This window comes from Vipera ursinii, assembly GCF_947247035.1.
Source record: "Vipera ursinii genome assembly, chromosome: Z".
Classification (NCBI taxonomy): Eukaryota; Metazoa; Chordata; class Lepidosauria; order Squamata; family Viperidae; genus Vipera; species Vipera ursinii.
In genome coordinates, this window is record NC_139517.1 from 78,499,240 (window position 1) to 78,520,543 (window position 21,304).

General features: G+C 41.1%; 1 protein-coding gene across 1 annotated transcript in view; it reads left to right on the plus strand.

The window, feature by feature from the left end:
* The first annotated feature begins 4,732 nt into the window (after window positions 1-4,732).
* Window positions 4,733-21,304, plus strand: part of ZNRF2 (zinc and ring finger 2) — a 49,398-nt gene continuing 32,826 nt past the window's right edge. The window contains exon 1 of the mRNA XM_083378559.1: window positions 4,733-5,642. Coding sequence (XP_083234685.1) covers window positions 5,171-5,642 — 472 coding nt within the window. The 5' untranslated portion in view covers window positions 4,733-5,170. The remainder of the gene's footprint in view (window positions 5,643-21,304) is intronic.

Below are 21,304 nucleotides of genomic sequence, written 5' to 3' on the forward strand. Positions count from 1 at the left end.
TGATGTTGTAAAGATTTTTTCTCCATAGGAATCTGGAATGTAAGATCCATGAATCAAAGCAAGCTGGACGTGGTCAAACAAGAGATGACAAGACTGAACATTGGCATCTTAGGAATCAACGAACTAAAATGGGCAGGAATGGGTGAATTTAATTCAGATGACCATCAGGTATACTGCGGGCAAGAATCCCTCAGAAGAAATGGAGTAGCCTTCATAATCAATAAAAGAGTAGGAAAAGCAATAATGGGATACAATCTCCAAAATCTCTGAATGATCTCAGTTCAAATCCAAGGCAAACCATTCAATATCACAGTAGTCCAAGTCTATGCCCCAACCACCAGTGCTGAAGAGGATGAAGTTGACCAGTTCTATGAAGCCCTACAGCACCTTATAGAACTAACACCAAAAATGATGTCCTTATCATCATGGGGGATTGGAATGCTAAAGTAAGAAGCCAAAAGATAACCGGAATAACAGGCAAGTTTGGCCTTGGAGTACAAAATGAAGCAGGGCACAGGCTGATAGAATTTTGTCAAGAGAATACGATGGTCACAGCAAACACTCTTTTCCAAAAACCCAAGAGATGGCTCTACACATGGACATCACCAGATGGTCAACACAGAAATCAGATTGACTATATGCTCTGCAGCCAAAGATGGAGAAGCTCTATACAGTCAGTAAAAACAAGACCAGGAGCTGACTGTGGCTCAGATCATGAGCTTCTCGTTGCAAAGTTTAGGCTTAAACTGAAGAAAGTAGGGAAAAGCACTAGGCCACTCAGGTATGAATTAAATCATATCCCTGTTGAATATACAGTAGAGGTGACAAATAGATTTAAGGAATTAGATCTGATAGACAGAGTGCCTGAAGAACTATGGACAGAGGTTTGCAACATTGAACAACAGGTAGCAACCAAAACCATCCCAAAGAAAAAGAAATGCAAGATGGCTATCTGAGGAAGCTTTGCAAATAGCTGAGGAAAGGAGGGAAGCAAAAGACAAGGGAGAAAAAGAAAGATACGCCCAATTGAATGCAGAATTCCAGAGAATAGCTAGAAGAGATAAGAATGCCTTCTTAAATGAACAGTGCAAGAAATAAAGAAAACAGAATAGGGAGGACCAGAGATCTCTTCCAAGAAAATTGGAGAGATGAAGGGAACGTTTCATGCAAAAACAGGCATGATAAAGGACCAAAATGGCAGGGACCTAACAGAGGCAGAAGAGATTAAGAAGAGGTGGAAAAATTACACAGAAGAACTATACAAGAACGAGCTTATATACAAGAACTATACAAGAATGAGGTGGTCACTGACCTCAATCCAGACATCCTAGAATGTGAAGTGAAGTGGGCTTTAGAAAAGCTGAGCAACAACAAAGCTAGTGGAGGTTGACAGTATTCCAGCTGAGCTATTCAAAATCTTAAAAGACGATGCAGTAAAAGTGCTACACTCAATTTGCCAGCAAATTTGGAAAACTCATCAGTGGCCACAGGATTGGAAAAGATCAGTTTACATTCCAATTCCAAAGAAAGGCAGTGCCAAAGAAAGTTCAAACTATCGCACCATTGCACTCATTTCACATGCTAGTAAAGCTATGCTTAAAATCCTACAAGCTAGACTCCAGCAGTATGTGGATCAAGAACTACTAGAAGTACAGGCAGGATTTCAAAAAGGCAGAGGAACTAGAGATCAAATTGCCAACATACGCTGGATCATGGAGAAAGCTGGGGAGTTCCAGAAAAACATCTACTTCTGCTTCATTGACTATGTTAAAGCCTTTGATTGTGTGGATCACAACAAACTGTGGCAAGTTCTTAAAGAGATGGCAGTACCAGACCATCTTATCTGTCTCTTGAGAAACCTATATGCGGGTCAAGAAGCAACAGTGAGAACTGGACACGGAACCACTGATTGGTTCAAAATTGGGAAAGGAGTCCGGCAAGGCTGTATACTGTCACCCTGCCTATTTAACTTATATGCACAGCACATCATGAGAAAGGCAGGGCTAAATGAATCAAAAGTTGGAATTAAGATTGCTGGGAGAAATATCAACAACCTAAGATATGCAGATGATACCACCTAATGGCAGAAATTGAAGAAGAACTAAAGAGCCTCGTGTTGCGGGTGAAGAAGGAGAGTGCAAAAGTTGGCTTGAAACTTAATATTAAGAAAACCAAGATCATGGCATCCGGCCCTCTCAGGTCCTGGCAAATAGATGGGGAAGAAATGGAGGTAGTGACAGATTTTATTTTCCTGGGCTCCAGGATCACCGCAGATGGGGACTGTAGCCAAGAAATTAAAAGACGCATGCTCCTGGGGAGGAAAGCCATGTCAGATCTAGACAGCACAATAAAAAGCAGAGACATCACCCTGTCAACAAAAGTGCGTATAGTCAAGGCTATGGTCTTCCCAATTGCAATGTATGGCAGTGAAAGTTGGACCATAAGAAAGGGTGAGCGCCAAAGATTTGAGGCCTTTGAACTATGGTGCTGGAGAAGACTCCTGCGAGTCCCTTGGACTGCAAGGCGATCAAACCGGTCAGTCCTAGAGGAGATCAACCCTGACTGCTCTTTAGAAGGCCAGATCCTGAAGTTGAAACTCAAATACTTTGGCCACCTAATGAGAAGGAAGGACTCACTGGAGAAGAGCCTAATGCTGGGAAAGATTAAGGCCAATAGAAGAAGGGGATGACAGAGAATGAGATGGCTGGCTGGAGTCACTGAAGCAGTAGGCGTGAGCTTAAATGAACTCCAAAAGATGGTAGAGGACAGGAAGGCCTGGAGGAACGTTGTCCATGGGGTCGTGATGGGTCAGACATGACTTCGCAGCTAACAACAACAACGTAACAGAAAGATTTTGGATATGAATTTTACTTTAAGAGGGAAGAGACCCTCTTTCTTCTCTTTTCTTCTCTTATTTCTTGATATGAGTAATATAAGAGTTAGAATGGCATATATATATATATATATATATATATATATATATATATATATATATATATATATACACACACATACACATACACATACATACACATATATTTTAGATATTTAAATGTGATTGATTTTAAGAAAATTACAATGGATTGAAAAAATGTTTTGAATGAGTTAAAATACCAGATGACTAGATTTATTAAATGGAATATTTAAATATTAAATATATTCTTAATTATGGCAAGAAAGAATGGAAAATTTTTGGAAATAAATATGTATTAGCTTAGGGGAAACATGGGACTTTCAGTAGTATACTATCTTTTTATCCCTCTTGTTCTTTTTTCCTTTTTTTAGTCTTATTTATTCCCTAAGTAAGGTAAAAGTTATGGGATGGTTTACATGAGAAAAAATAGAATCAAGTATTTAAATGTAATTAACTTTGAGAAAATCTTAACCAGTAAGAATGTCTTGAATATTGTGGGAAAAACAAATGTAAAAAGAACTGTAAATGGGATCTATGGTGAGGCAACAAGAATAACTAGATAGAAAAGAAATATTATATTTATGTGATTATTATTTGCAGAATTATTACAACAAAAATTATATTCAATTGTTATCTATCAAAACAATAAGAATTGTATTAACTTAAGATTGGTAAAAGAGAACATTATGGGAAGAAGAGGAAATCAAGTAAAGTTATTATGTGGATTATAGACCATAGAAACCAATTGTTAGCGAATGTTTTTTTAAATGTAAGCCCAGACAACCCACTGTTTACCGAATATTAAGGTGACCTAATTAAAAAAATAATAAATCATTAAAAAAGAGAACTGTAAAACAACGATCCCCTCCACCAAAGGAAATCACAGTGAGTGACGTCACTACCCGACACATTATTGCCCTCGCTGCTTCTAAAAAATTAAAAATAAAAATAAAGAGAGAAGCTTCCAACTGGCAAAATATTTCCCAACAGCTTTTTTCACTCTGGGATCCTCCAGAAATATTCTAATCCTAACTTCCAACATTCCCAGGCACATGGTAACATGCCTTGGAATTCTGGGAATTGTAGGCCGATTATTTTGGAAAAACACCGGGCCAGGTAGAGCCCCGTATAAAGAAAATAAACGTGCCCTTAAACTTGTGTACCTTACATTTCACTCCTCTTCCTCACGACACCTGTTGGAACTAAACGGGGCGGAAACACCCGCTTTATTTTTCAACTTAGAACCGCGGGTATTTTTTCCCCGGGACAGAAGTTACGTGCTGTACCCTTTGCCCTCCAACCCAGGCACCCAACGTTAATCCGTTTGAACGAGTCTGAACGGATACGATTAACACCTCAAGGCTCGCGGGGGAACAGGAGAGATTGACTGACAGGTTCCTTCCGCTCTCTAACACGCTTCCAACAGAACACTGTACAGATTTGGGTTTCTTCCCCCCCCCCCCGCCGCCGATAACGACCATTGCCAGGCAGAAACTGAACTACCCCTGTTCAGCACCGAGAAAAGCTTAGCCTGTTGATCGGCCGGCAGCGGCTTAAAAGCGCAAGGCCGGCGAAGGAGGGAAGGAGGCAAAGAGAAAGAGAAGCGGAAAACGCGCGAGTCGGATGGGCCGGTGCTTGCCTCATCCCGCGGGCCGCAGCACGTGTTAACCTGCTTTCCTACTCCACCCGTCGGAAAGGGCCGGGTGTGTTATCTCCGGGACTGGCAGAGGGCGGAGCAGGAGGAGGCCAGAGTTTCCCCGCCTCCCGCCTCCCTCCCGCCATTACGGCGACAAGGCAGTACAAAAAGAGCGAGCGAGCGACCGCGCAGCGGTGCCGCCCCCTTGCCTCGCACTTGAGTGAGCGCGGGGGAATCGGGCCGTGAGGCAGGGAAGCGGCCTCACGGGCGAGCGGCCGGCTGCGGCCGCTTTGCTCGCTCTCCTTTCTGCAGGGAAGGATGGCGGAAACTGCGGGGCTGAGCTTTCAAGCCGCAGCTGCAGCGGCGCCGTCATTCTGCGCCGCGGTTATAACTGCTGGAGCCTTCCCCGTCGCTGCTTCTAGGGTCCCGCAGAGGTGGAAGCACATTCGCAGACCCGGGGCCGCTAGCTGAGCCACCGTTTCCTGGTACTTCTTTGGCGCTCGGCTTAGACGGGCGAGCGGTGGATGTTTCGTTCTCTACTCCGTTTCGCCGGCGGGTCTCACTGAAAGGAGAGGCGGGAGAAGAACGAGGAAAAAGAAGGTGGTAGCGAAGGAAGGACCATGGGCGCTAAGCAGAGCGGCCCGGCAGCCACCAACGGCCGAACGCGGGCTTACTCCGGGGGAGACTTGCCGTCCGGCAGTAGCAGCGGCGGCGGCATTAACGGGACGGGCGGGCGGCCGATAGGCGGAGCGATGAGGTACACACACCTGGCGCCTGGAGCGCACCACGCGGCCTCCGGCTCCTCGACGAGCAGTGGGGCGGCGACGGCGGCTCCCCCTTTGGCAGCTCCCAGGAGTAGGTCTCTGGGCGGGCCAACTGTCTCCGGGACTAGAGCGGCGCATTCTGCCTTCAACATCCCCAACAGCAGCGGCCTCTATGGCTCCCAAGACTCGGTCAGCAGCACTCCCGAGGAAGGGGGGCGGGAACGAGCCACGGCGAGTGGCGGCGCAGAAGGACCCGGCGAGACGAGCGGAGGACCCCGGCTGGTTATCGGCTCACTGCCCGCGCACCTTTCGCCTCATCTTTTTGGAGGTAAGGATTCCTGCCAGGCCATAGTGAACAGGGCCTGTGAGAGTGAGGAGTGGGGAACTAAACCGTTTGGTAGGGGACAGTGGTGCTGGGGGGTTCACTAGAAAAATGTAGGGAGAAGGAAAGGGCAAAATTCTCATTGTTAAATCTCCAAAATGGGCAAAATCTTTATAGCGGTTGAACAGTTTTAGGACGGGACCAGACTCTTCAAAAGTTTGATCTTGGGACTCCTAATCTCCTCCAAGTGGAAGAGCGATATATATTCCCCTTAAGAGATAACAGCAGTTTTCCTTGTGGACAGTGGAGCTGCTTGTACTATTGATTAAGCCTCGCTGTTAATAAAGTTAAGCTACACTGTGTTCAGGAGGTTAAGTCTCCTGTTTATAGCTACATAGGTTTATACACTTGACTATACAAATCTGTTCAAAGTAAGAATGTAGTCAAGTGGGAGTTACTCCCAAACAAGTCTATCTGAATACAACACAGACTTGGAGTTACATTATTAAAGCTGGTAGCCTTTATACATGCAATTTACAGCTGCTGTTGTCTTGCTCTCATAGATTACCATTGCTTATGCTACAGTAGACCACTTCCTAAGTGGTTCACTATAATACCTGACCAAAACTAATGACACCACTGGGATGTAAATGATCAACAAGTGGTTTTGTGCTAAAGAGTCCTACTTATTTCTAAACAGATTTTTTTCTTCTTAAAGTGGCAAAGCCTGGATTTTAATTGCTAATATATAAGGAATGGGTAGGACATTAACTTCTGTATCAAAATCACCCAGGATACCATATTAACAATATGGTACTAGTACACAATAGCTATTGATTTCTTCAGCAGAAAAGTTCAAGTGCCAGTGTGGTCTCGTAATGGCTTTAGACAAGAAATACATAGTTAAAATGAGAATATATGGAAATTATGTTAAAATGTTAAAATTTCTGAAATCCAAATTGACCCCAGTGACTGCAAAAGTATGTGTACTTTAAGTCACTATGATCAATCATCACAATCTGTTACTTTTCTGCTGACTAAAAAGGTCTAGAGAAATACAGTCTCTCCAATATCAATTGTTGATGCTGTCCATTCAAACATGTCATATTCTAGGTGATTCTATGGAATACAATTCTCCACATTTTCTGATCTTGTTATGACTTTATCAATTGTTTTATGCTCTAGATCAGGGGTCAGCAACCTGAAACAGTGAAAGAGCCACTCAGAACCGGTTCCCTCACAAAAGGAAAAACTGGGAGCCGCAAAAATTGTGTGCACTTGCGCACACATGCGCACATGCGCTGAACAGGGTTTGACTGAAGAGTGGAGCCAAGGCGAGATATGCACCTACCCTGCATATTTGAATTGATTGGTTGAACTTTTTTAGTCCCACTTTTTTTTTTTTTTGGACTGCACATGGCAGAGGACTGGGAGCCGCAGGAGACGGCTGAAAGAGCTGCATGCGGCTCTGGAGCCACAGGTTGCAGACCTGCGCTCTAGATGGTGTTGGCATTGATTGTGTCTAGCCACTATGTTTTTTGGCATCCTTGTTTCCTTTTATTGCTAACCATTTCAGGCATAACTTTCTTTTCCAATGATTTTGATCACATGACATGATTAAAATAAGGAAGACAGAATTTTCCAGCACTGTGTCCAGTTTTATACATTCCAATACTTAATTGTCATCTTTGCTATCCAAAGAATGTTCTTTGGATACCTTCTTGTTGCCTTCTCCAACAAGACAACTTGAATGACTTAATTTTCTTTGTGTCAAATTTTTTCATGGTTCAACTTTTGCAAGTGTAAGCAACTATTGGAAAGCACAATACTGCAGACTAATCTGCATTTAATTGCCATGCTGATGTCCTTTTCCATAAATTCATATTCATAATTGCTGTGCAACTCAGTGTGATTTGACTCCTTTTTCTGGGCAGTGTTCACTTCTTTGATCAGTTGGTAATCTTAGGAAAGTAAATTTTATCACACATTCACTCTCCACTGTTAATTGTTCTTTTGGAATATTTTTATTCCATTCCTAACAGTGATCATGAATTTAATCTTCTTGAAGTTCAGAAAGAGGTCACATTTCTCTTTCTCCTTTTGATTAATTTTTTTCAGATCTTTTTTGGTTTCTAAGAGGAGTTTTGTTGCCAATTGATTGAAGAGGTTGAATAAGGAAAGTGAAAGAATGCAACCTTTCACTTCTTTTTCTGTCTTGAACCAATCAGTGTCTCTATGAGGTATTTGCATAGCAGTTTCTTGATTTGTGTGCATGACTGCACCAACTTGATCAGATATCTTCATATCCCAGGCCTTCTAGGGCTTTCCACAGCCTGTCATGATTCACACAATCCAAGTGTCAATAGATACTATTTTGATATTCTTGATTTTGCCATTATCCAGTGTAGATTTACAATATAGTTGTGAGTATCACAATCTTATCAATTACTTTTTCTAAAACTTTCTTATAAAGAAAACTTCAACTGTTTAATTGTTTCATGGTTGCATTCATTTTGTTTGCTATAAAATTGAGTAATTTTCTCTGAATGTGTGCATTGGAAAAGGTATATTTCTTACAATAGTTTTATATTATTTTATACTATACATATCATATATGTAACATTTCTTATGTCCTGGCTCAGATATACTTAAGTATATTTATGGTTGAGGGAACAAGTTTGGATGACACAAGAACCCATAAATAGGGTTTATCAGTGAAAACTCCAGTTTAAGCTTACTGGTTCAGTCCAGTTGGCTAGATAGAAAACATTTGTCTTTTAATTTTATGGTGCTGTGTACTTCTGGGCACTATTAATTTTCAGCCTCAGGTGGATTCTCTGATAAACTATACTTCTGGATTATTGGGTTCTCATGGGATTGATGTCTTTAAATAGCTTTTGAGCACAAAATGAAAACAAAGTTATCATGAACAGTAGGATATGAAGAAACAATAAGAAAGTCTCCCCAGATTTTTGTGGGACAAATGTGATTGAGTTTCAGTCTTGTTAATGCATGCACAAACAATGTAAATTAAAAATTGAAATATGTGTGTACATAGCATTTATGCTATTAGTAGACACATCAACAGTGTAGAACAATTAATCAGCGGAAAAGCTTCTCTCCAGATGTTGTGGGTGCTCCACCACTGGAGGCTTTCAAGAAGAGACTGGACGGCCACTTTTCTAGAATGGCACATTTCGAGGGTCTCCTGCTTGAGCAGGGGATTAGACTAGAAGACCTCCAAGGTCCATTTCAATCCTATTTTTCTATGTTCAATATTCTAATAGGCACCTATACTTTTCATATGTCTAGCTAGTGGAGGCTTGGATAGTATACTATGGTGGGTGCTTCAAGAAAAAAACTGACACATTTGTCCAAAGCTGAGATGATTGCACAAAATCATAGTTGCTCCAAATAAGAGGAAGAAATTGAAATTAAATTTATTGTTTTAGATAAATGAACAAGGAACATAATTAAAATAGCCAGCTTCCTAGCAATGAAAGAGAAAGCATTTGAACTAGTGTGCAGTTGTTTATTTTAGTTATTAATTGGCATTTTTAATTTTTTTAGACTATATAAGGCTGTATATCTTTTTGTAAACAATATATAACATTCCTTGATGTAATTTACAGTATAAATTGTGAATAAAAATACCAGGGAAGCAATGTTGTAGGATGAATTAATTGATCTTTTGTAATATCTGGAATTAATATACTCTTGACATTATTTTTGTTTAGGTTCTCCCATACCTGAAGATCAGCTATTGACATTCCTTCATGTGGAATTAAAATAATAATAATGTCCCCAAATGCTTTTCCAAAAGGTACTTGGACTTCCTTTGGGGTTTTTCCCCCCTTGAAAATATTTCACTTCTCATCCAAGAAGCTTCTTTTGAATTAGAAGTAAAATGTTTTCAAGGGTGGTGGTGGTGGGGGAACAAGAAAGTCCAGTCAACTTTTGGAAAATCACCTTTGGGACAACAATGACCTGGATAATTGAGAATCTCCATAGACAATAAAAACTAATGTAGTTCTAAGAAAGTGGTTTGGGGAAACCATTAGCCTAATTCATTCCCAAAATATTCTATGCTTTGTCTTGCCATTTGGCATAAGAGATGAACTTGGAAAGTCAGGAACCTACAAGTCCTAGCTGAGGCTGAATTATCAACTCAACATTAAATAGCTGCTTCCCTTCAGAAAGCTATGAAAAGAACAATCAAGTTTCCCTTGTCTCATAAAGTCAGGAAGGAAAGATTTGATATGTACACATAATACATAAATATAATAAAACTTATTTAGTTTCAATTCTGCCAAATCATAGTCCATCTAGAATGCTTTGATAGGACTTCCAAATTCCTTTTGGGTTTAAAACATTTTGTCACGTGCATATCACATAGTAATGATACCAATTGACCAGTACTCATAGAGCAACCCTCATTAAAAAAAATAGGCCAAAAATAAAATAGTATTTACTGCATCTAGAAATACTTTTCTTCTCTTCGTTCTAATCTGTAATTAACCGAATCGTATTTGTGAGCATTCTGTCAAGCCAATTTATGTGTGGTGGTGGGGGTCTAGAACAACTTGGCACAGGCAGCTCACCATCACCAGCTTGCCACTGCCAAGTTGCCACAGGATAACTCCATATTCAAGGTGTTGGTAATGACTTACAAAGCCCTACATGGCATGGGTCCGGATTACCTATGGCAACACCTGCGGTCGGCGTCAACTTCGCTCCGTCCAGTGCGCTCCCACAGAGAGGGCCTCCTCAGGGTGCTTCCGATCAAAAATGTCGACTGGTGGCCCCCAGGGGGAGGGCGTTCTCTGTGGGCGCGGCAGACCTGTGGAACCGCTTGCCGGTTGAGCTCCGGATGGCCCCTGACCTTCGCTCCTTCCGGCGGGATCTAAAAACTTACTTATTTGAGCAATCCGGCCTGGTTTGATGGGTTTGGGGTTGGGGTTTTAACATGGTTTTTAATTATTGTATATATCGGGTATAATATTTAATTGTTTTTTAACTTTTGTACTTTGTCTTTTAATACTTATTGCCCTGTACACCGCCCTGAGTCCTTCGGGAGAAGGGCGGTATAATAATTTAATAAATATAAATATAAATATAATATATAGCCAATTTGCCATAGGCAGAACTGACTGCAGACGGCTGGAGAGAGAGCTTGGCAGGCAAGTGAATGGGTGGACAGAGGATTGACGGCTGAAGGCTTCCCATTTTCATACACACACACACACACACACACACACACACACACACACACACTACCACCGTCTCTTCAGTCCAGAGCTTGGTGTAGCGGCAGTAGCGTGTGTATAAAATGGGATGCCCTCAGCTGCTGCCCTCCATCTGCCCTACCAATCGCTGCTGCCACTGTCATCCATAGGCCTAGCCTCTTCAGCCCCAAGCTCCACGGTAGCAGCAGGGTTGTGTGAAAATGAGATGCCCCCAGCTGCTCCCCCCCCTGCCTACCAGTGCTCTGTCACTGGCCTTTTTGGCCTGGAGCTCAGCAGTAGCAGCAGCGGCTCTGTAGTGTCTGAATATGGGATGCTGCTGCCACCATTCTACACTCTGCCCACCTGCTCATTCACCACTTTGTGGTGCATTCATAACAATCTGGAACTGAGCATGCTTAAAACTGTAGATATGAGAGTGGGTTTTAGGAGGAGCCCTTGTATTCTACTTCCTCTTATTACATACAACAGCACAATATCAGCAGTAGAAGCCGTCAGGTTTTTGGGTTCTGTAATTTCCCAGGACTTGAAATGGACACTTAACATTAGAACCATCATTAAAAAGGCACAATTAAGAATGTTCTTCCTGCATCAGTTCAGAAATTCAGACTGCCCCAAGAGCTGTTGATACAATTTTACAGAGGAATTATTGAATCTGTCATATTTACTTCTATAACTGTCTGGTTTGGTACAACAACCAAATAGGACAGGTACAGACTCTAGTATTTTTGCTCTTTCATGGGATTATTATCAAAGTATAAGAACTAGGAAGTTCTTCCATAATCTCACCCAGTTTTCAGAATATGATCAATTTTCTCTGTGAGAGATATCCAGATGCATAGAAGCTTAAGAAAGTAATTCTAGTTCTGCAAAACATATAGCAATCAAATTATTGTCTTAAAACGTAATATAATAGGAACTTAATAGGAGGAGGAAAGTAATCATACAGAGTACACAAACATATTGGAATGGAATTTTTGAAACATTTATCTTGTAGAATCATCCTTCAAGTTTTCCAATAACTTCAGTAAGTTATAACAGAGCTGTATATAATTAACTATTGTGTTATAATATACTGCTGGAAATTGTGATACAAAATCAGGAGGAAGAATGTTATCCTGAAAGTAGTATCTTAATTGGCAATTTTACCTGTTTGCATAGACCAGGGGTAGGCAACCTTGACTCTTTTATGACTCGTGGACTTCAACTCCCAGAATTCCTGAGCCAGCACAGTCATAAAAGAGACAAGGTTGCCTACCCCTGACATAGACCCTACTGTCTGTTATGATTCAGGTTTCCCTGATTCTCTGAGCTTATGCTTTCTAAGTCACAATTTTGACTGAGGCTGCAAAATGTTCTGAGAGTGAACATGAAATTGGCTCATGATACTGCCAATTTTGTTTGTTGTTTGATTTGTTTATAGTGGTGAGGTGAGGGGGTAGGTTCCTTTCATTTTTTGCTAATGGGAAATGAATGTCAATTGCCAACAGTCTTAGTAGAATATCTGTGTTGCTATAACTGCCCAGCCTTTTTATAAATTTGTGTGTACTACTTGCAAGTATGACACCTTAACGAGTCCTACTTGTGATTGCTTTGAGTATAACCTGGAATTTCCACTTTTATGATTTTGAAAGGATAATCTGAATTTTAAACAATAGTAAACTCTATTGTGGTGCAAGTTATGTAAATATAAATGTTCTCTGCTTAAGGTATTTTTACAAGGTTTGTTCAAAATAAAATAGAAAAGTTTATTTGGGTTTGGCTAAACCAGGGGTAGGCAACCTTGGCTCTTTTATGACTCGTGAACTTCAACTCCCAGAATTCCTGAGCCAGCCATGCTGAGGGGAAAAGGAGAGGTTTCCAAGCTGAGCCATGCTGAGCCATGAGTCATAAAAGAGCCAAGGTTGCCTACCCCTGGGCTAAACAAAGCTAAGAAAATATTCTATATGGTCTCTGTGCATGTATTTATTTATATTCTCTAGCAGGGCTTGAAAATAAGAGTTTGTACTAAGTATTTGAAAATATTGCTTGTCACCACAATTCAGGCTCTATCCTGCAAATATGTGCATCTGTAATTCCTATATATTTTCGTTTCATATAGATATTTGCTTTAATGTTTATTGCATATAGAAGATTATATCTGAAAAAAGTCAGGAATAGCCACATTCCTTGTGAGTTAATCTACCTTTAGGGCAAAAAAAGACCTAAGTTAATTCAAAATCTTCAGGGGTCTTTAAAGTAGTGTGAAGTCTGTGATCTGTGAAGCTATAACTTGGCAGTAGCAATGGTAAAAGGGATTCTAAGAAATAACTTAGCAGTAATTTAGTTTAGCCCTTAGGTTTATATACTTCATTCCATTATACATTTTTACCGGAAGCCTCTGTATAACTGAATATTACTATTCAAAAGGAGGTAACACATGAACCTTATAATATCCCAGTAGGTTGATGTTTTGTAATTATAGGCTATAGAAATTTAGAATATCTGTAACCATTTCAAAAATATTTCCTCTGTTTTAGAAAAGATATATGCTATACTATTCTTTATATGTTTTTACAGCATTATGAACTATTTTCACATATAATTCTATCAAATTTGGGGAAAATTTGATTTACAGGTTATTAAAATGTAGGTAGGTAATATTTATATAAATCAGTTACCAGATTATTGAAATGTAAATATTGTAAAAATCTAAAAAGTTTGTCTACAAAGTGAATTTAAAATTGTTTTTAATAATGGAATTAAATTTGAACTTTAAAGAAATATATGATCAGTTATATATCTAAATAAATCACTTTCAGATTAATTCTAATTGGGAAACTGCACTACTGTTTCAATTCCCAGAATAGTAATTTTTATATTAGTAATAGTTTATCATCAATAGTTCATCAACTATATTTAATTATGAACCATTATGGATTATAATCCTTCAGATGGATTTGTTCTGTTTCTGAAGTTCGGGTTTCACTAAACATAAAATTTTACAATATTACAGTAGATCTTGTCTCTTTAAAATAAGAATATATCTTTTCAGATTATATAGAAATGCTAATTATTAAATGAAGATTCTTACTATATTAGTTCTCTTGATTTGAATAAAGTTTTTAAGGTGCAAAATTGATATAAGATCAATTTTTTATGAAACACTCATTTAATATTACCGGTACTTCAAAAACTTTTATTAAATTTTGTATGTATAAAAGGAAATTTTATTTCCTTTTTGCTGTGTTGTTTTCTAGCTTTTCCTGCCCTTTTTACTTTTTTTAAAAAAAAGATTGCAGTGCAGATATTCACTCCATTCATAAAACTTGCTTCCTTTATATACTGTATTTTAAAGCTTGCAAAGCAACACATTAACTTCCTCAAACTCATTCATTCACAGTATAAATCCTTAGTTTAAAGCATCCATGTATTTACAGCTGTACACACATGTATAGTATAACTTATGTTTAAAATGGTACTTTAACTAGTAGAATAAGTCATATTAGAACAGGGGTGTCAAACTCAATTTCATTGAGGGCCACATCAGCATTGCGGTTGCCCTCAGGGGGCCGGGTGGGTATGGCCAGGGTGGGTGTGGCCTACTGGGTGGGCGTGGCTAGAGTGCATATGGCCTACTGGGTGGGCGTGGCCAGCTCTACATCGTTCGCATCAAGGGTGCCTATTGGGGGCCTGGGCAGGAGTGGGACAGATCTGAGGGTCTCTGGCAGAAGGAGGGTCTCTGGGCCAGGGCCAAGGCAGTGGGGGCCGTTCCCTCACTGTTTCCAGGATGGCTTCGTGGGCCACATGAAACCACTTTGCGGGCCGGATCTGGCCCCCAGGCCTTGTGTTTGACATGTCTGTATTAGAATGTTGTACAGCAGTGGCCCCCAACGTTTTGGGCACCAGGGACCAGTTCCATGGAGAGAGGTTTTTCTGTGGACTGGAAGGGATGTGGTTTCGCTTGTTGTCTGCAACCCATGGAGGAGGCTTCGCTTGTTTGCGCAGACTGGTTTCTGGCATGTCGCAGCCTGGTGCCAGTCCACGGATCTGGGGTTGGGGCCCCCTGTTGTACGATGTGCTTACATATTTATTAAATCAGTTATATGACTTAGTTATTTTATTCTAGACTGCATGCTAAAAATTATTTACATCTGAAACTTCATGAAAAAATCCTTCCTAATTATTATTTTCTGAGTCATTATTAAGTCAAATTCTTTGTCATACTGCTTTGTATTATTAAAAACTGCACTATTACAGGTAGTCCTTGATTTACAACAGTTCATTTAGTGACCATTTTTCACACTTATGACAATTGCAGCATTCCCATGGTCAAATGATCAAAATTCAGAAACTTGGTTGACTTATATTGATCATGCTTACAATGTCTCTGGGTCTTGTTTTGCAAACTTCTGACAAGCAAAGTCAATGGGGAGGCCAGGTTCACTTAAAAACTGTGTTACTAACTTAACAATTGTGATGATTCACTTAACAACTCTAGCAATAAAGGTCATAAAATGGGGCAAAATAAATTTAATATCTGTCTCAGCAATAGAAATTTTGGGCTCAGTTGTGATCGTAATTTTGGGACTACTTGTATTTATTTGATTGACCGATATAGCTGCCCAATTTGCAAAAGCAATTCCAGATATCCTATAATTGACTAGAAACATGTAAACAAAGCTACTTGACATAAGATATAACAAACTCCCAGAACAGAAAAATAGAATAATCAAGGCTGACAACATTTCAAGGCATTTTAGGTAGCTCATTCTGTAGTATAACCCAATGCCCGTGGAAGAATCAGGTTTTCAGGGCCTTACATAAGACCAATAGATTGGGGCAGGGAGCATCTGAATCTCATTCTGTACGGCAGGCATTGTGATAGAGAAGGCATGGCTCCTGGGTCCCACTAGTTATTTTGTAGGCAGGATTCAAAGTATGCTCATTCTCCCAGATGCCATGGGCCAAGCAGATGTAATTGGAGATGGGTAATGTTAGATGACCTGTCCCTGGTGCATGATGGCTTTACAAGTGATAAATTGAATTTCACTTGGAAGCTTATAGATAGAGTGTAGCTTGCAATAGGGAGCCAATGCAGCCTGTAAAATGACAGTATTACATAGGCTTATTGAGGTACTCATAGTTTTCTTAACCATTGTATACTGGATGAATTGTATTTTCTGGGCTGCTTTCAAAAATAGCTTCAGGTAGAGCATGTTGCAGTATTCTATTCTGAGCTGAAGGATTGTGAGCAAAACTGCCTGACCTGGGAAAAAGTGCAGGTGATATACAACATAGATTTGTGTCTTAGCCACAGCTGCCACTAGTTCCAGGAGATGAGAATCCAAGAGTATACCCAAATTATACAGGTGAAACTCAAAAAATTAGAATATCGTGCAAAAGTTCATTTATTTCAGTAATGCAACTTAAAAGGGGAAACTAATATATGAGATAGACTCATTACATGCAAAGCAAGATAGTTCAAGACGTGATTTGTCATAATTGTGATGATTATGGCGTACAGCTCATGAAAACTCCAAATCCACAATCTCAGAAAATTAGAATATTACATGCAATCAATAAAACAAGGAGTGTACATAGAACAATATCGGACCTCTGAAAAGTATAATCATGCATATGTACTCAGTACTTGGTTTGGGCCCCTTTTGCAGCAATTACTTCCTCAATGCAGCATGGCATGGAAGCTATCAGCCTGTGGCACTGCTGAGGTGTTATGGAAGACCAGGATGCTTCCATAGAGGCCTTCAGCTCTTCTGCATTGTTCAGTCTCATGTCTCTCATCTTTTTCTTGGCTATGCCCCATAGATTCTCTACGGGGTTCAGGTCAGGCGAGTTTGCTGGCCAATCAAGCACAGTAATCCCACGGTCATTGAACCAGTTTTTGGTGCTTTTGGCAGTGTGGGCAGGTGCCAAGTCCTGCTGGAAAATGAATTCAGCATCCCCATAAAGCTCGTCTACGGAAGGAAGCATGAAGTGCTCCAAAATCTCCTGGTAGACGGCTGCGTTGACCCTGGACTTAATGAAGCACAGTGGACCAACACCAGCAGATGACATGGCTCCCCAAATCAACACAGACTGTGGAAACTTCACACTGGACTTCAAGCATCTTGCAGTGTGTGCCTCTCCATTCTTCCTCCAGACTCTGGGTCCTTGGTTTCCAAATGAGATGCAAAAGTTGCTCTCATCAGAAAAGAGGACTTTGGACCACTGAGCAACAGACCAGGTGTGTTTTTCTTTAGCCCAGGTAAGATGCTTCTGACGTTGTTTGTTGTTCAGGAGCTGCTTGTCAAGAGGAATATGACATTTGAAGCCCTTGTCCAGGATCCGTCTGTGTGTGGTGGCTCTTGATGCACTGACTCCAGCCTCAGTCCACTCCTTGTGAAAGTCCCCAACACTTTTGAATGGCCTTTTCCTGACAATCCTCTCCAGGCTGCAGTCATCCCTGCTGCTTGTGCACCTTTTTCTTCCACACTTTTCCCTTCCACGTAACTTTCTATTAATGTGCTTTGATACAGCACTTTGGGAACATCCAACTTCTTCTGCAATTACCTTTTGAGGCTTTCCCTCCTTATGGAGGGTGTCAGTGATGGTTTTCTGCACAACTGGCAGGTCAGCAGTCTTCCCCATGATTGTGATTCCTACTGAACCAGACTGAGACCATTTAAAGGCTCAGGAACCCTTTGCAGGTGTTATGGCTTAAATTAGCTGATTAGAGTGGGACACTTTGAGCCTAGAATATTGCACCTTTTCACAATATTCTAATTTTCTGATATTGTGGATTTGGAGTGTTCATGAGCTGTACACCATAATCATCACAATTATGACAAATCACAGCTTGAACTATCTTGCTTTGCATGTAATGAGTGTATCTCATATATTAGTTTTCCCTTTTAAGTTACATTACTGAAATAAATGAACTTTTGCACGATATTCTAATTTTTTGAGTTTCACCTGTAGTAGTTCTGCCTGGAAGAGTGCAACCCTATCCAGTTGTAAAGATGGAGAGTCTCCTGAATTAGGGGACCCAAAACTCACAACTACTTGGTGTTATTTGGTTGAGCCATAGCTTCTTCTCCAGCTGGGCCCCCATAATTTTGAGACATTAGAAGAGAGGTTTGACAGTGGTTGGCTTAGTTTAGAGCAGACATGTCAAACACAAGGCCCGGGGGCTGGATGCGGCCCGTGAAGTGGTTTCATGTGGCCCGCGAAGCCATCCTGGAAACAGTGAAGGAATGGCCCCCGCTGTCTTGGCCCTGGCCCAGGCTGGCCAGGAGCCAATGTACAATTTCGTGGTGGTCATCTATGCTGAAATATATTCAGTCTTTGCTCCACAAGGCCATCTGGAAACAGCGAGGGACCGGCCTGTGCCGTGTCGGCACTGCCCCCTTGGTGCATGCTGGGGAGTTATCACCCTTCATGAGGAATGAAGAAATGCACCATCGCCTGGAAGTGGCCAGCACATGGCCCTGCCTACTTTGGGCAGGCTAGGGGTTGGGCAGCATTGTGCTTCTCTTCAGATTCATGCCACCCAGCTCAGCCTCTTGGCACTGTGAGTAGAGCACCCCACTACCTGCCAAAACTGGGCAGGCTAGGGGCTGGGCAGCATTGCGCAGGTAACATCAACTCTCACGCTGCTCATGGCATCCCCTCCCCTACAGCCCACCAAGCTGGATATGTGAAGTAGGCGAGGGCCATGTGCTGGCCATTTCCAGGCAATGGTGCATTTCTTCATTCCTCACGAAGGATGACATTTCCCCAGCTGTGTTTCTTGCCTGTTTTTCTCCCTCCCTCATCTCAAATATTTTCCCACCACTCTGTTCTTTGGAAGGAAGGAAGGAGAGGGAAGGTCTGAGGGAAGTCCTACCTTAGTCCTGCCCTGCTGCCCTTTCACCATCCCCTTGCCCCCTCCTCCTGGCCTATCCTGAGGGGTCTCCCTATTGCTAAGGAAGCTTGGGATACAAAGCCAGGTCTCCTCACATGGAGAGGGAATGGGCCTCCCTCTTGATTTTACCCTCATACCCGTCATGAGGAATCTGGCTAAGGAGAGCAAGCACAGCAGCAGCAGCCTTGAGGAGGTGGTAAATGCAGCTGGGCACCCCCTTGGGGAAGTGGGGCTGGGCTTAGTGCTGTGGGTGCTTGAGGGCTGGGCTAGGCATTTGACCTCCGCGCCACCACCCAGCCCCCCTCCCCTGCATGGCAGTGAGGCTCCTCTGGTAGACCATGCCTTGGCACTTCCCTGGTCCCATCTCCTTCTGCCAGAGACCCTCAGATCTGTCCCACTCCTGCCCAGGCCCCCATAGGCACCCTTGACACAAATGATGTAGAGCTGGCCATGCCCACCCAGTAGGCCATATGCACTCCAGCCACGCCCACCCAGTAGGCCACGCCCACCCTGGCCACACCCAGCCGGCCCCCCAGGGGCAACCGCAATGCTGATGCGGCCCTCAATGAAATTGAGTTTGACACCCCTGGTATAGAGTATAATAGAATATTAGTCTGATCCTATGGTGATGAATTATCTCATCCTTCATTTTCATGTGGATGTTCAGTGAAGGAAGAATTTTGAGGCCCCTATAAAGAAAGTGATTCAGAGTAGATCATTCTGTTCACCACCCTATGTACCAACTGGAATGTGGAGAAAAGAGGGAGTTTTTTCAATGCCTTTTGTACAGAACTCTACAAGCATTAACAAAGGACATCAGTAATGTTCTTTCAGCAGTTTATTTTCATAGGCATTGTATGGCAGTCCTTTTCTTCTAAATATTGCTGTCTTTTAAAAAGTTTTTAATTATTGAAACTTAAAAATAGAAGGCATGGTATGTGTTAATTTTTAACAGTTTTTAAAAATGTCATCTTTAGAAAAAGCATAAGGTAGACATTGTAAAGATACAAGGTAATTCTTTTTTCTTGCTTGCTTTCCTAATGTTTTCCCCCTTTCCATTTTTTCTAATACTTAAGACAAAAGCATTGCCCATCATTACTAGGATTTTGATACATTGATAAGGACCACTTTGATATGACATGGTATTTTCTCTCTATACTAATGACTGCACCTCAAGAGAACCCTTTGTTAAAAGTTATGCAAGTTGCAGACAATACAACAGTTATTGGCCTAATTCGAGATGGTGATAAATCTGCATATGGACTTGAGGTTGATCAACTGGCCCTGTGGTGCAGCCATAACAATCTGGAGTGAATATGTTTAAAACTATAGAGATGAGAATGGATTTTAGGAGGAGCCCATTTATTTTATCACCTTGTACTATGTTTGACAGCACATTATCAGCAAATCTTTGGTTTCTATAATCCTCCAGGACTTGAAATGGATACTTAACATTAGAACCATTACTAAAAAGGCACAACAATGTTCTTTCTGCATCAACTCAGGAAGTTTAGGCTGCCCCAGTTTTACAGAGGAATCATTGACTGTCATATGTACTTCTATAATTGTCTGGTTTGGTACAACAACCAAATAGGACAGGTACAGACTCTAATGGATATCTAAGACTGCAGAAGGAATATCTGCAAATCCCCTCACTTCCTCAGGACGGTGCTACAGGGCATTGCAGGCCAAAACAACTAGACATAAGGACAATATCTCCTTGGTCCATCACTCCGCTGAACACCTAAATTCTCACAGTGCTGTCTTGTGTCTATTTGTATTTATCTAACTAGTATGGCTGTAGCACTATTTTTATCCTTATTATCCTTCTTACTCCCCCCTACTTATTGGCATTATTATAATGATGATGATTATCATCATTATGTTGCCTTGCATGTACACTGAGAGCTTCTGCACCAGAGACAAATTCCTTGTGTGTCTAATCATACTTGGCCAATTAATAAATTTATTCTGTTCCATTCCATTCCATTTATCGCTCATATGTGGGACAGAGCAAAGTTTAGAAAGCAGTAAGAGCTAACTTTATAAGTAGAATTTCTTGTTTCCAAAGGCCCAGATTTAGGACTAGTGCTATAACTTTTCTATTGCTAGGTTTATTTAGCTGATAGAATGAAGAAATTACATATGCAATATTCAGGCATACTATGGTTTAGGGAAATTGCTATACTATCAACTTTTCTTTTTGCAGTCAGGAGTTCCATTTCTTACCTACTGGTATTTATTTTAATTTGTCATTTTATGCACTTCTTTATGTACATGTCATTAATGAACAGAACAACAGAATCAAAGCAATGCTTGCACACAATTTTTCTTAAACAGAAATTTTGCTGGGCAATTTCAAAAAAGTAAAATGAACTCTGACACTGTGAAAAAAAGTAAGTGCTGACTCTTTCTACTTCTTTCTATTGAACTTGCTATATCCAAAGTCCAGTGGAGTTTACTTATCAGTAAAGAATAGTCAGAAGTTGGAAAGCCGGTCAAATAATATATTTAGACTTTAGGTTCATTTCTCCAAGTTC